The sequence below is a fragment of the Ischnura elegans genome, chromosome 4 (assembly GCF_921293095.1).
Source record: "Ischnura elegans chromosome 4, ioIscEleg1.1, whole genome shotgun sequence".
NCBI lineage: Eukaryota > Metazoa > Arthropoda > Insecta > Odonata > Coenagrionidae > Ischnura > Ischnura elegans.
In genome coordinates, this window is record NC_060249.1 from 55,169,542 (window position 1) to 55,184,198 (window position 14,657).

The window sequence follows — 14,657 nt, forward strand, 5'->3', positions numbered from 1 at the left end:
TCAAGGAAATAAGAAAATCAGATAAATATTCAGAAAATTGATTTTTTAGATAGCAGAATAAAATGCCACATTTTTTGTAATTAGTGAAATCATAAATTAATCCATACATGCATCAAAAATATAAAGATGATGCAGGTTTATCTTCCAACTTGATAAATATTTGAGAAAAAATGATTCATTGAATAAAGTGGCATGTATTTTAACAACATAATCATTCATCAAATTGTATTCAAATTTAATTCAAAATAAACACATAGCTGGCCTTTTCATGAAAAATAAGGAAGCTCATATATAGGAATCCACCAGGAAAGATGTGATTGATCCTCTGAAGAGACAATGCTGCTATCTGCAAAAAGAAGAAAAGTTATAATCAAATGAGCATTATCTTAATATCCCATAACTAGTTAAGTCAGCATGTAAGAAAAGTTTCAATAATTAAAAAAAATGATCCTTGAGTTCTGAAGGCAGAAAATAGAAAACAGTGTTAATAGGCCCATGTGCTTGCAAAAGAGAAAAATATATGAATTAGCATCCATATGAGCAGACAGCCAGCAACCTGGAATGAAACTTAGGCATAAAAATGCAAACAAAATCATTAAATGATCATGAAAAGGCCAACAACCTAAAAAAAGAATTAACACTGGCTGTAAATATTTCAAGAATTTGATTGATAGAATATATTTTTGTAAGTTAATTTCCTAGTAAGTAATTTTCATGTTTCATATTTAACTTGATAGTTGAAACTATTTTATTTAGACATAAGCAAAAGAATTTATAGCTGAATTGCAATTAGACAGAATTTCGAAAACATTTTGACGTCTCATAAAAACTCAATGCATATGCTTCAGCATTAGGTCAAGTGAGCCAGGCAGTAGATCACACACCTAAAGCATTTTAAGCCCTTGAGGTGTTGGAATTAAAGTTTGCAAATAAATATTAAACATTGTGCGAGTTCTGCCAAAACATAGACCGTGAATAACATAGAACAGCTACACACAAAAAAACAATATGCAGTCCGTGTACTTTACCTGTGCAACAGAGCCATCAGCGTGGCTATTGGGCTTATAGTACAAAACAGGAGTCACAGTTAGTGAAAGTCAATTAATGTGCAAAAGTGATACATTTATTAGTAATAAAATTTAAAGGTGCAAATTATGCTAGAAATCAATCCAAGTCCCCAATAAATTTATGCTCAGCTGAAGGTTCCTATTATCATACACTCAAAACCAAGAACTTAATAATCCAATGCATAATTTTTAAGAGGTTTGATTACAATTCAATAGCTACCAATAAATACAAAAGAATTGTTCATATTATGTACATTGAGATGACAATATCCACTGAGGGTGATATCAGCCACAAAATGTAGCCCTTTCAGTTTAATCATTTGCCATGACTCCATGGAATATCCAAATTTTAATCACAATCTGATGAAATAGCAGGATATAGTTTAAAATCTACAGCATAAATGATAACACACTGATGTGGAATTAAAAAGTATTTGGTAAGCAAATGTATTTTAGATCTTTAGAAAAAAGACAATCCCCAAAAATTGAGACCACCGGATTAGCTGAGATGACTGTTTAAGAATAGAAGTGGGAGGATACAAGTGGCGCCAAATAAATGGCAAAGATATTGAAAAGATTAATGGAACTGAAGAGAATCGAATTACAGGATCAATTAAAACATCACAGGATAGCAATTGGAAAATTTTGAATATCGACAAAGGCTGAAAGCAATGTTATGGGGGAAAGGATAGAAGAGCAGAACCACAAGTTTGAGATGCATTAATAAATATTAGAATGGAATGGGGCACAAGCAATGCTACAGGGAATGAGGGAAGAAGAAAAGGGATATGAAATGCACAGAAAATTAGCAAAGGACTGGCAGGTATAGCAGAAAAAAGAGATAACATGTACATATGCATATGTATGAAAATGCCAACAGAATGAGGGGAAATGGAGAAAAGGCTTTGAAGTCCAAACGATACAAACTGAGGAATGGCAAAAATTCATTCGAGAGGAGATCAAGAAGTTGAGAAAGAAAGCGATGGTTAATGATGACATAATTAGAGGAATGATGCAAAGAATCCTCATCTAGATAGAAAAAAATGAAGAAATGGTGAAGCAGCAATTGTCCAAATATAGGACGGAAGGAACATCCACGAATAAACACTGAGAGAAGTGGTGGAAAATCAACGATTGACAGAAACTCCAAAATCCATGGTCCAAATCAAGATGCTCGACTTTTCTAGACAGAGAAGTTGAACATCAATGTGCTACAGCCAGGAAATAAAAGAAAATATGAAGATCCACCAACTATCTGGAACAGACATGATGAAGAGAGCCTAACACGGGATGAAAGGGCAAACTGAAGAATGGTTTGAGGCAATGGACTATCTACATACATGATTCCACACTCATTCCAAGAGATGTTCCAAAATTGATATTGAGGCTGTTATAAATGGAAATAGAGGAATGATGGGTATCGGAAAATAGAATCAGGTGGAGAGATCAAACAGAGAGAAAAACATTACGTAAAGGATTAGCCATTTTTCAAGAAATGACTACAGATTAACCAGTGGTGTACCTTTTGGGAGTCACCCAAGAGTAAAGACATTAAACTCTAGAAATAAAAGTCATTTGCCTTGACCAGGATGTGAACCAGGGCCTAGTTATTGTTTCATTAATATTTCCATTGTATTGATATCCTTATTTATTAGGGGTTGTTTTTTCCTACAGAGCTGATCTAGATGATTCAGTACTGTTGATTTATTCAACAAGTACAGTTACATTTAAATGGGAGGAATGTTGACATGAATCTACCTAAGAGTTGAGATGATGGAAGGAAAAATAGAGCGAGGGATATGATTGAATGAATTGATTTTGGAATGCCTAACGAGAAATCTTCAAAGAGAATAACATCTAATCCCAGCATTTCAACTACAAATAAAGGCCTTCAACAAGAAGGAGAATCATTACATGCTAACCAATGAAGAGCAAAGTCATTGGACAAAGTATCTGATGCTAGAATTTAGGTGGAAGGAGGAAGAGATCATGAGTTAAGGCAAATGGAAACTTCCAGATGGCAGATGGCAGGCTCTGAGATTTGAATATTCAACCAAATTCATAAATATGAGATTGAACCATTCTTTTAAGTATACCAGGACTAGCCTTGGTGAAAAATTTACGGAGTCGCCCGCAAATGCACAACTGTGTGAAAATTCCACAAAGAAAAAATTATTTTCCGCGACCAGGATTCAAGTTTTCCTGAATATACACAATTACTTATACCACTCATTTTTTTATCAGAGCACGACCTGGGTTTCGATGAATTATCATCATCTCCAGGCCTGAAACTCCAGGAAAACTTATAATGGAATACCACAAAGAAAAGCAAGAGTTAGTGAATTTTACCAGGATTCAAACTCAGATCCCTCGATTTCTGGTCAAGTACTTTAGCCAGTTAAGCTACCGAGGTATCTTTCCCCTCGGTGGAAATTTATGGACTACACTAGACAAGATGGAATCATTGTCTGGAATAGTCCACAAATTTCCACAGAGGAGAAAGATGCCTCGGTAGCTTACTTGACCGGAAATCGGGGGAATTGGTTTGGAATCCTGGTCAAAGTGAATGATTTTTTCTCTATGGAATTTTTAAATGAGATTGAACCATTTGCTGATGAGCTGTTCCACTTGTGAAGTTTGTATAGAAGGATTCAGATCAATATGACTCGAATAGTAAACATTTGTCAATTACATAATATGCACATTTCTTTCAATATAAAATAGATACATTTCATAGATACATGGGAATTGCCGAAGAGGGCAGTTGCCCTCTAAGTTCAAGTTTGTAGACATCTTTCAATGACAGGATACAACACACAGTATTCAGCCCCGTGGAGAATTATAATATCAAATCTGGCAATTCTCATTTATACATACAAAAAAATTTTACATAGATAATGGACTATTCAGTCCAACATGAAAAAAAAATCCAAAAATAAGAGAGATGGAAGAAAATTTGAAGAAATTTTGCAATGTTAAGAGCATCATTATATTGCATTTAAATTATCACCTCGGTAACTAACTATCCTAACGTAAACTTACCGAAGTATCCAAGAAGCTGCAAGGAAATATCATGTACTGGGTGGAAAAATATTCTATGCATATGAAAAGTTCTCGACTTATACCCAGAGGCTATAGAAACTTAAATTACAACACAGATTTTGTAACAAATCACTCTATACCTCTTTGCAACACCAAAATAAAAGGTCATCAACAAACAGTTGTATTCATTATCTCTTGGAAAGGTTGTGATGCCAAGAAATGAAAGTTAAATGTTTCCAAATAGTTGAGAATTGTACATTAGGCCGGCCCTTATTTTTCAGAATTGCGAAAAGTTATGTTTTCCTAGCGGTGAATTCTTCTCGGGTTTCCATCCGGGTGAGCTCCATCTCCATCGCTGCCGACGTTTCGATAGAATCCTTTTCTATCGTCATCAGGGCCGATGATGCCAGTAGGAAAATGCCAGGTTTATATATCCTCGGTCGTTATGTTGGGTCGTTCTGATTGGCGGAGAAAGAGTGCGCTTTTCCCGCCACTTTCAAAATCGGGTTCCATGCCTTACTTAAGTTGAAACCCTCGTCTCTGTTGAAGTTTTTCTTGGAGAGTCATATTTCAATTGCCTCCTTGGTGAGACGATCCCAGTAGCTGCTGGAGTGGCAGAGCATTTTGGTGTTTTCCCAGCGAATCGCGTGGTCGAGATTGATGGCGTGCTCCGCAACCGCCGATTTCGATGGTTGGCACAGCCGGAGATGACGCTTATGCTCTTTGATTCGGGTCTCGATCGTTCTTCCCGTTTCACCGATATACTCCTCACCACACTCGCATGGTATGCTGTAGACACCAGGCATTTTCAGTCCTGCAGGGTCTTTGGCACGGACTAAGACTTGTCTTAGTTTTTTGTGAGGCAGATGCACTGTCCGTATGCTGTGTTTATGAAGAATGCGCGAAATCTTGCCGGATACCGTAGAGACGTACGGCAGGTATGCGTTGGCCACCGGTTTCCGCTCTTCTTCATGTGTCTTCCTTTTTCCTTCAAAGGCCCTTTTCAGGGCCATGGAGATTTCTCTCGAGCTATAACCATTTCCACGGAATGTCTTCTTCAGATGTCCGAGTTCTGCAGGAAGGCTTTGTTGGTCGGAAATGACTTTGGCTCTATGTAATAAAGATGAAAGAACCGCTGATCGTTGTGCTGGATGGTGGTGACTTCTTGCGTTTAAGTATAAGTCGGTGTGAGTCGACTTTCTATAAACCTTATGGCTCAAACTCCCATCTTCTTTCCTTTCACCAACAAAGCCTTCCTGCAGAACTCGGACATCTGAAGAAGACATTCCGTGGAAATGGTTATAGCTCGAGAGAAATCTCCATGGCCCTGAAAAGGGCCTTTGAAGGAAAAAGGAAGACACATGAAGAAGAGCGGAAACCGGTGGCCAACGCATACCTGCCGTACGTCTCTACGGTATCCGGCAAGATTTCGCGCATTCTTCATAAACACAGCATACGGACAGTGCATCTGCCTCACAAAAAACTAAGACAAGTCTTAGTCCGTGCCAAAGACCCTGCAGGACTGAAAATGCCTGGTGTCTACAGCATACCATGCGAGTGTGGTGAGGAGTATATCGGTGAAACGGGAAGAACGATCGAGACCCGAATCAAAGAGCATAAGCGTCATCTCCGGCTGTGCCAACCATCGAAATCGGCGGTTGCGGAGCACGCCATCAATCTCGACCACGCGATTCGCTGGGAAAACACCAAAATGCTCTGCCACTCCAGCAGCTACTGGGATCGTCTCACCAAGGAGGCAATTGAAATATGACTCTCCAAGAAAAACTTCAACAGAGACGAGGGTTTCAACTTAAGTAAGGCATGGAACCCGATTTTGAAAGTGGCGGGAAAAGCGCACTCTTTCTCCGCCAATCAGAACGACCCAACATAACGACCGAGGATATATAAACCTGGCATTTTCCTACTGGCATCATCGGCCCTGATGACGATAGAAAAGGATTCTATCGAAACGTCGGCAGCGATGGAGATGGAGCTCACCCGGATGGAAACCCGAGAAGAATTCACCGCCATAATACGCCGGGAAAAAGTGAAATCTATGTTTTCCTATTCTCAAAATGATCCAAATGAGATTTGTTTTCACGTGTTAAAATTTGGTTACTTTAAAATAACGGCAACCCGTGCCCCAAGGGCCCTAAGTACTAAGGACCCTCAATGGAGTTTTTTGGGGTCGAAAAAGGGCTATTTCTATGTAAAACGTAAAAGTAAAGCCCTTTAGGGCCAATTTTCTGTTTGTTTCAACGTATCTCTAAGCGTTTAGGAGATATCGTCCGTCGTAATGCAATCCCCCCCAGGGCGCCACCCCGCACCGCTGAGTCGTTTGCCGAGGGAGGGGAGGGGGTTGAGGGGAAGTCTCTAGTAAGTGGTGCGGGACATACATAGTTACACATTTCTTCAGATTTCAGCACCAGCTAAGATGTAATTGAGAGACTTCCTCACTTTTTCAACTTTCATCATGGCTTCCAATGAATAAACTGGAAAGCATATACATACATATATCAGGAAATCAACCGCAGAAATAGAGGAAGAGGAGAATTTGTTTTGAGGGTTTCCTACTGCATGGGATAATTAACTTAGAACCAAAACGACAATCTATTAAAAGAGTTCGGTATATGGAAGGAAAATATAAGTTATGATGACATCATTACAATTCCGGGTCATTCATTCATTCAGGAAACAAGGCTCATCCAAGGGAAAAATTGCTCACAAGAGTTTAAACAACAATAAACCTCTTGACGTCAATGAGCAAGGCATAGGAGTCAAACAAAACATTGAACAAAAGACTTCTAGAAGAGAATTTTGAACGCAAAGAAGCTGCAACAGCCATGTACATAAAATTCCACCATTCACGACATTTTCTAGGAGCTGCTTAATCTGAATCCTACTGACATATGTAACCATTTATCAATACTTATTTGAGAAACCATTAATTGATCATTGATAATTAGGGACTCTGAAATTTTGTGGTTTTTCAGGAATTTTCTCATAAAAGCATGGTTGGTATTTTGCAATTTAAAGCTGAAATAGTTTTAAATTTACCATTTTATTGTTCATTAAATTGGACAAAATTTTGTGAATATCTTTTTATTTTTAAAATTCAATTTTTTTAAAGCTGTTACCATGATTTTTTAAGTTTTTTTTAAAGACTTTAATTCCAAAGACTTTCCACCTAAACTGTTAATAATGGGTCATTATCCTTGGGTATGCAAAAAGAGGATAAACTATGGAATTCACTGACTAATTTTGGTGACTCTATAGATGCCTTCTTTATGAAAGAAAGTCACAGCACAGCAATTCGATGCCAATGGTCGAGGATAAGACACTGGAGTGTCACCGAAATCGCGGGGAGCTTAAAAGAACAGCTAATATTTCTGTATGATAGGGCACACAATTTGTTCTGAATGAAATTTTAGCAAAAATAACTCATGCATACTGTAAGAGTCATTTTGAATATGATGCAACCTCAACAGCACGGCAGGTAGGTTCCTATAAAAGAGAAGCCTCAAGGCAGATACATATTTCCCATTCTCAGTATTTCTGGATGAAATAGTGTCACCACTTGTCTCCGGTTCAATCGGAGGTACTGCTAATCACAAAAAATCATAATGCAGAAAAGTGACAGCATATTTAACTACTATTTAGTTGCTACAGCTGTTAACTAGATATCTTTTTCTTTTAACTCCTGCTTATGAAATTCGGGCTCAATTACAAAATTTACCTGCAGTCAGTATTATTTTTTACAGCTTTTCATCAACCAATTTTCATCACTTTTCATGGCCCCTACACGTTATGATTTGAATTCCCAGTACTAAGAAAATTTGCCATTGGCAAACCATACATACTTACAGGCTGGATGGCTATATATTTATTACTTTTCAGGGTCCTACACGTGATACTTCGAACAAGCAATACTAAGGGAATTTTTCATACACAACCCATACATCACCATACCCAAGGTAACAGGTTGGGTGGGTGTCGACTCAAATTTGTGATGGCCAATATTTAGGATATATCTCTATAGGTAGAGTATTTCGTGATCTATCAATGAAGGTCAGATTGAATAACCTTGCTAATTATTTGATGTCTCTAATATGATTCTTCACAATTTTTAAACGAGAAATATCTAAATATGTTTTTCACCACCAAAGCATGAAATTTGCTATTTTTACCCTTTTTTTCTCAGGTTTATTTACCACTTCTCAGCGTCTTCTATTGATAAACAATTGGGAGATATTTCATAGTCAATCATCAACTGATCATTACCATGACTCTGTCACCGCCAATCAAATAAGCTTAATACCAGTTGAACAATTAAAAGAAGTCAGCTGATTATCAACAAACGACCGTAAAAATAAATTTTCCTAACAAAATTAAAAAAGGCCAAAATCTGTCTCTCTGTAATCTATGCAAACAAAATCTGTCATACTGTAATAGATGCATACAAAAACCCTCATTTTTGCATTCTAACAGCAAGTTAACTTATAAATAACAGAATATTACATAATATACCAGTTAATACCATTATTGCACTTACTTCCTTACAGCTAGAGACAAACCTTAAAGGAACAAAATCTGCAGCCTATTAAAATACCTGACACAAAGAACAACTTAATACATTCAACATGCCACGACAGGATTTCCCACAGCTTTTGTCCTATCAGGTGACTGCACTGATGGAAATCCCTGTCATTGTCTTATAAACCAAAAGTGGATTAAGTTTCAGTCACTGGATATGTCATTCATAAACATTGACATATGCTAAGTGTTAAGGGATCAAACACATCCCCTATGAAAAAATTGTATAAACCCGTATAAAATTTGTATATTGTGTATTTTACAATTGCCATGACAATGTATAACAATGTACACAAATTTTATACAGGTTTATACAATTTTTTCATAGGGGATGTGATTATCACGACAGGGTTGATCTCAGATTAAAATCATTACTATTGATCAACATTTTTTTCACTCTATATCAATATGTACATACAATCAAGCAAACCTCAAAAAACAGTAAAAATACCAATGGTTTGAAGAATGTTTTTTAAAGGCATTTGATAACAGGAACCTTATCATTAACTGAGCAAATATGTAGATTCATTATGCAGGTACATACTCTTAAATTTTCAAAACAAATTCAGATAAGGGATCATTTAAAAAAATGAGTCCACTTTCACGGAAGAGCATGAAATAAAAATCCTTGCTTAAGCATTAAATTGAGAACACAAATGTTATAAAAACATGTCTTTCACATTTGAAAGATCAAATGAAGTGATAAGACTGACGTGGGGACTAGCATTGCGATGTGATAAACCAAAAACTGGAATTATCGTGATAGCATGCATTATAACTGGTTAAATATCTTTAAACTTATAGTACAATGACTCATGCAAGTAGTGCCTATATAATGTGCAGGTGCATAATCCAATTATGTGATGGTGGGAACAACAAAAGTGCACCATATCTACTTTATATCCTGCAGTTACATCAACTCTCTTTCTCATCTTGTTACACATAAACATTACAATAATTGAATACTATAGGTCCAGGTTCTCTTCACCACCTTGGTTGAAACCAGGGGTGGATTTATAGCAATAGTAAGGGGTCTGCAGCACCCTCAATTGGGTCAAAAGTTGCACTAGGTACATTAATTTTTCAATTTCTGGAAACCTCCTGAAATCCTTTACCCCAGGGAGACCCAGCCCCCCCAGGATGAGTCACAGAAAATATTTAATCTTAATACACAACATTTAAAATGCTATGGAAACATGTCAATAACTGAGCCCATTATGAGGAGTAACATTTTTTTCAATCTCACAACAGGTTTCACTCATTTCACTTTCCAGCCATTTGAACAACAGTATTTCAAATCTTGAATGCTCTGGTATAGAATTGTACTTAGAGAAGGCAACCGGCAGCTGAGGTCATTTGAGCCATGAGAGAAGGGTATTATCATAATAATTAATTAAATATGCGCTTTTGAGCAAAACATATAAAATACAATTACCATGAATTAAGTAAGCCACCTTAAGAATGTAGTATCTTATGATGATGAAATGTGCAAGAACCAGATAGCAGCACAAATTTATTCAAGAAAACCACATGTAGAGCGAATCCTTATGATATTCAGTCAACAAAGAAACTAATAAAATTCAGATGTTAAGACCACAAGAATTTCCTCATAAAATTGCCTCTAGGAGTTACTTAAGAATTAACCTGATCCATGACTCCATGTTCAAAGCAAAAAAATGCAGTATAATAGGCTTAGTGAGAGGAGGCAGGATATGGCAGGAAAAGGAGTTGATATAAAAGCAGGATAATTAGAAAGTGCTTTCCAAGTGCATTGAAATATTTCTTGATTCATATCTGCATGTGACTTTTATGCATAATGCTTTGGTGATTTTGATGCCAGTAGCATAGCTTAATTTTTTTAGAAAAATGCATCATAATGCTTGGTGCCATAACTGGATTAGATGGGAATGTCTGAGTTACATTAATCAACTCACTGCTTGTCCTCCTTGACTGGCTTTGCAACATTCCTCTCAAGACCATCGGTTACCAATGCATCGAATACCAATGACTGCAGCAGTGTCTTGTCACCTAAATGGATGAGAACATTTAAGTATTTATCAATTTGGATATAACATAAAAATATGATAACACATAAATGCAAGCTTACTTGTATGATATCAGATTTTACCACTCATTTAGGAAGTGAGGCTGCCTAGTGGGTAGAGTGCCAAGCCACTGATCATAGGGTATTGGGTTTAAATCCTGGGGGAAGCCTTCGGACACCCACAGACAAAATTCCTCAAAGAGTGAGGTGGCCCAGGGCAAGGAGCTGTACTCCCTCCCCAGAATGTGTGAAATTTACATGCTTATGGCTTAGTTCGGGGTGAGCTCTACTCCCAACCAACCTTTGGGTTGAAGCACAAAGTGAGTGAGATAACATGTCTAATAATTATAATTGATCAGATTCTCTTCCCAGAATTGTGAAAGCACATGATTTAAAAATCGCGAGTGAACAGAATGAATTTGAAAGCAACAAAACCAAGGATATAAATAGTGGATTGAATAGTGACATAAAATTTTCAGGAGAATTATTAGACTCTTACCCAATCGATATGCTGGATATATAAGGAAAGGACATTTTCCGATAATGAACACTATGGCTATTCATCTGCCACACAAGATGATAATTGAGGCCCCTACAGTAACTTCAACTAAATTATAATTCAATGCACATCATTTATCATCATCCTCTTAAATTTTCATTAAAAAATTCTCCTAAAGCAATCTTTCATTAAATGTTTAATATACAATTAAATTTTCACCAAGAATTCAACCTACATTAGAGGTTCCGTTGAAGTACATACTAAATATGTCAGTATGACAAGGTATTTCAGCTTCAATGTTATTAGGTGAAGTGAGACCAACAACGAAAATACATTTGGGTTGCTCAATTTATAAATTTAGAAATTTACTTCATAAATTTCTATGAGACAAAAATTACATTAATAAGTTATTCATATTCATATAGTTAAATAATATGTCATCATCATCACTGGTCAACAATCCTAGGATTGGTTTGACGCAGCTCTCCACTCAGTTCTCCTATCAGCTAATCTTTTCACACCTACGTATTTCTTCTCTTTCACATCCTTCTTTACTTGTTCCATATATTTTGTTCGAGGTCTTCCTTTTCCGTTCTTGCCTTCCAATTGTCCTTCGACGATTGTCTTCATCAGGCCATCATGTCTCAAGATGTGGCCTATAAGGTTGTTCCGTCTTCTTGTTAAGGTTTTCATGAGGCTTCTCTTCTCTCCTACTCTTCTTAGGACTTCCTCGTTACTAACTCGGTCGATCCATTTGATCTTCATCATTCTTCTGTATCACCACATTTTGAAGGCCTCTATCCTTGCTGTCTCCGCTGCGGTCATTGTCCATGCCTCACTTCCGTAGAGGAGCATACTCCAAACGTAGGTTCTTATAAAGTGTTTCTTTACTTCCATATTTAAGTTTCCCGCTGTAAGCAGGTCTCTCTTTTGGTGAAATGCTCTCTTCGCCTGAGCTATTCTGCTGATAATTTCTTTCTTACTTCTCCCGTCACTAGTTATCTTGCTTCCCAAATAACCGAATTCATCCACCTCTATCAGTTTTTGCTTCCCTATTTTAATTTTGTCTTGACTTCTTCTCTTCTGCTGCATACTAATACCTTTGTTTTCTTCGTGCTTATTTTCAGTTGATATTCACCCATTATCCTACCCATATTAACCAGAATATTTTTCAAATCCTTCTCTGTTTCTGCTATAACGGCTATGTCATCAGCAAATCTTAGCATGCTAATTTTATCTCCATGGATATTCACTCCCAATGCCTTTTCTTTGATTTCCTTAATGGCTTTCTCAATGTAAACGTTGAAAATTACGGGTGACAATGTACAGCCTTGTCGCACTCCTTTCTTAATTCTTGCTTCTTCACAGCTGGGCATAAACTTTGGATGATTCTTCTGTCATTGTAAAGAACCCCAATTTATTGAAGGATTCCAAGCATTATGCTCCAATCCTTATTGTCAAATGCCTTCTCTAAGTCCACGAACGCAACGAACGTTGGCTTGTTCTTTTCCATTCTCTTCTCTATGAGCAGTCTAAGGGCCAATGTTGCTTCCCTTCTGCCTTTGTTTTTTCTGAATCCAAATTGGTCCTCATCCAAATACTCTTCTGCTCTTCGTTCTATTCTTCTATAGATGATCCTTGTCAGTATCTTCAACGCATGTGTAGTTAGGTTTATGGTCCTAAAATCTTCGCAGTTCTCCGCTCTTTTCTTCTTAGGAATAGGGCTTATAACATTCCTATCGAAGTCCTTTGGTATCTCACCTATCGAATACAATTCACTAATGATTTTGTACAGCTGGTTCAATGTCTTCTCTCCTGAACTTTTAATTAGCTCTGCAGGAATATCATCAATGCCAGATGCTTTTTATATCCTGAGGTCTCTAACAGCCGCATCAAATTCTGATCTTAAAATTGTAGCTCCCATGTCACCGGCATCCTCTTCCCTCTCGTTTTCGATAGTATTCGTTCTTAGGCTGCTTCCTTTGTACAAATCTTCCAGATATGTATTCCTTCCATCTCTTCCCTTTGTCTTTGTTTTCAATCATTAGTTCTAAACAATATGTACTAAAGTAATATTTTTTCCAATACACAATAGCAAAATTTTCCAGTGTGAATGTGGATGAATACTATGAGGTGAAGCCTTAAGTTCTAGATTGCCAAGTAGATGGCCTAATTTTTTAACCTTTGATATGGAAGTTTACGGAGGAATGAGTGAAGGAGAACAATATTTATCACTAAAGCTATGCGCTTTTAGTGACCCAAAATAATGTAACAGTTCAGTTCATCTATACTTGTAATAAAAACTGTAATTCAGACAATAAATTATGCCTACAACGTTCAAGAAAAATTTCTTTGTAGTTTAAACTACAATTATGGAAATAAACATTGTTGAGCTGAACTAAGGTGTTACCACATTTGATGATAATTTGGTGCCAAAATTATCACTAATGAAGTTAGAAGGGTTAACTTCAACCAGTGTTTTGATATATATATGCCATTGATTAGCACTGTTTATACTCACAGTAGTAAGAATCCCTTTCCATCTTCTTCGGTGGGTTGAGTCCTAAAAAAAAAAAAACATTTTTAGAAAGTTCCATTGGATACAACATATACTCGGAGGAGACTCTTCGCTGCTGCGCGTCTTGCGAAGAAAGAAAAGGGATACAAATATTTATGGCTAAGGCATGGGACAATACTCATGAGGAAGAAGGAGAATGATCAAGTAATCACTCTGAAATCCTCTGATGACCTGGAGAAACTGTAAGCATTCTGTGAGTGAGTTATGTATGTCTTCAACCTATCTTTACTAACAAAATGCAGAGTACTGTTAATGATAGTGAATTCAATGGTGGCAGGTTCCTTGTCTTGCATCAAAATATAAGAAGTCTAAGAGCTAATTTTGATAAATTTGTATTTCAACTAATTAATCTCGATATAAAACCCGCTGTAATTGTTTTGACAGAAATTTGGGTCAATGACACTGAAGTATCTATGTATCAAATAACTGGCTATCGGAGTTTTGATGTGTGTAACAATAACTATAGGGCTGGAGGAGTTATTGCATATGTAGCAGATACTTATGAGTGTTCTTCTATTGATCTGGGTGAATTAAAAACTGCTGATATGGTTAAAATATCAGTAGGGATAAATGATTCCTCTTGGATAAGCATTATTGGTGTATATAGACTTAATTTTAATCCTGTTGAACATTTTTTGAGTGAATTGGAGAATGTATTAACCATCTCTAGTGAGAGGAATCTAATTGTAATTGGTGATATTAATTTATGTATATTACAACCCAACGATATTTCCTTTGAATATCAAACCCTTATGGCTAGTCATGGACTGGACCAGCTCATTCGAGTACCAACTAGAATTAGCAAAACGGGTAGTACATGTATAGATCACATTT

General features: G+C 36.7%; 1 protein-coding gene across 1 annotated transcript in view; it reads right to left on the reverse strand.

Moving 5' to 3' along the window:
• LOC124157523 (voltage-dependent calcium channel subunit alpha-2/delta-3) overlaps nucleotides 1-14,657 on the reverse strand; it is a 315,282-nt gene that overhangs the window by 22,613 nt on the left and 278,012 nt on the right. The window contains exons 20-21 of the mRNA XM_046532332.1: nucleotides 13,767-13,808; nucleotides 10,637-10,730 (exon numbers count right to left, since the gene is read on the reverse strand). Of these exons, the coding sequence (XP_046388288.1) occupies nucleotides 10,637-10,730; nucleotides 13,767-13,808 (136 nt within the window). The remainder of the gene's footprint in view (nucleotides 1-10,636; nucleotides 10,731-13,766; nucleotides 13,809-14,657) is intronic.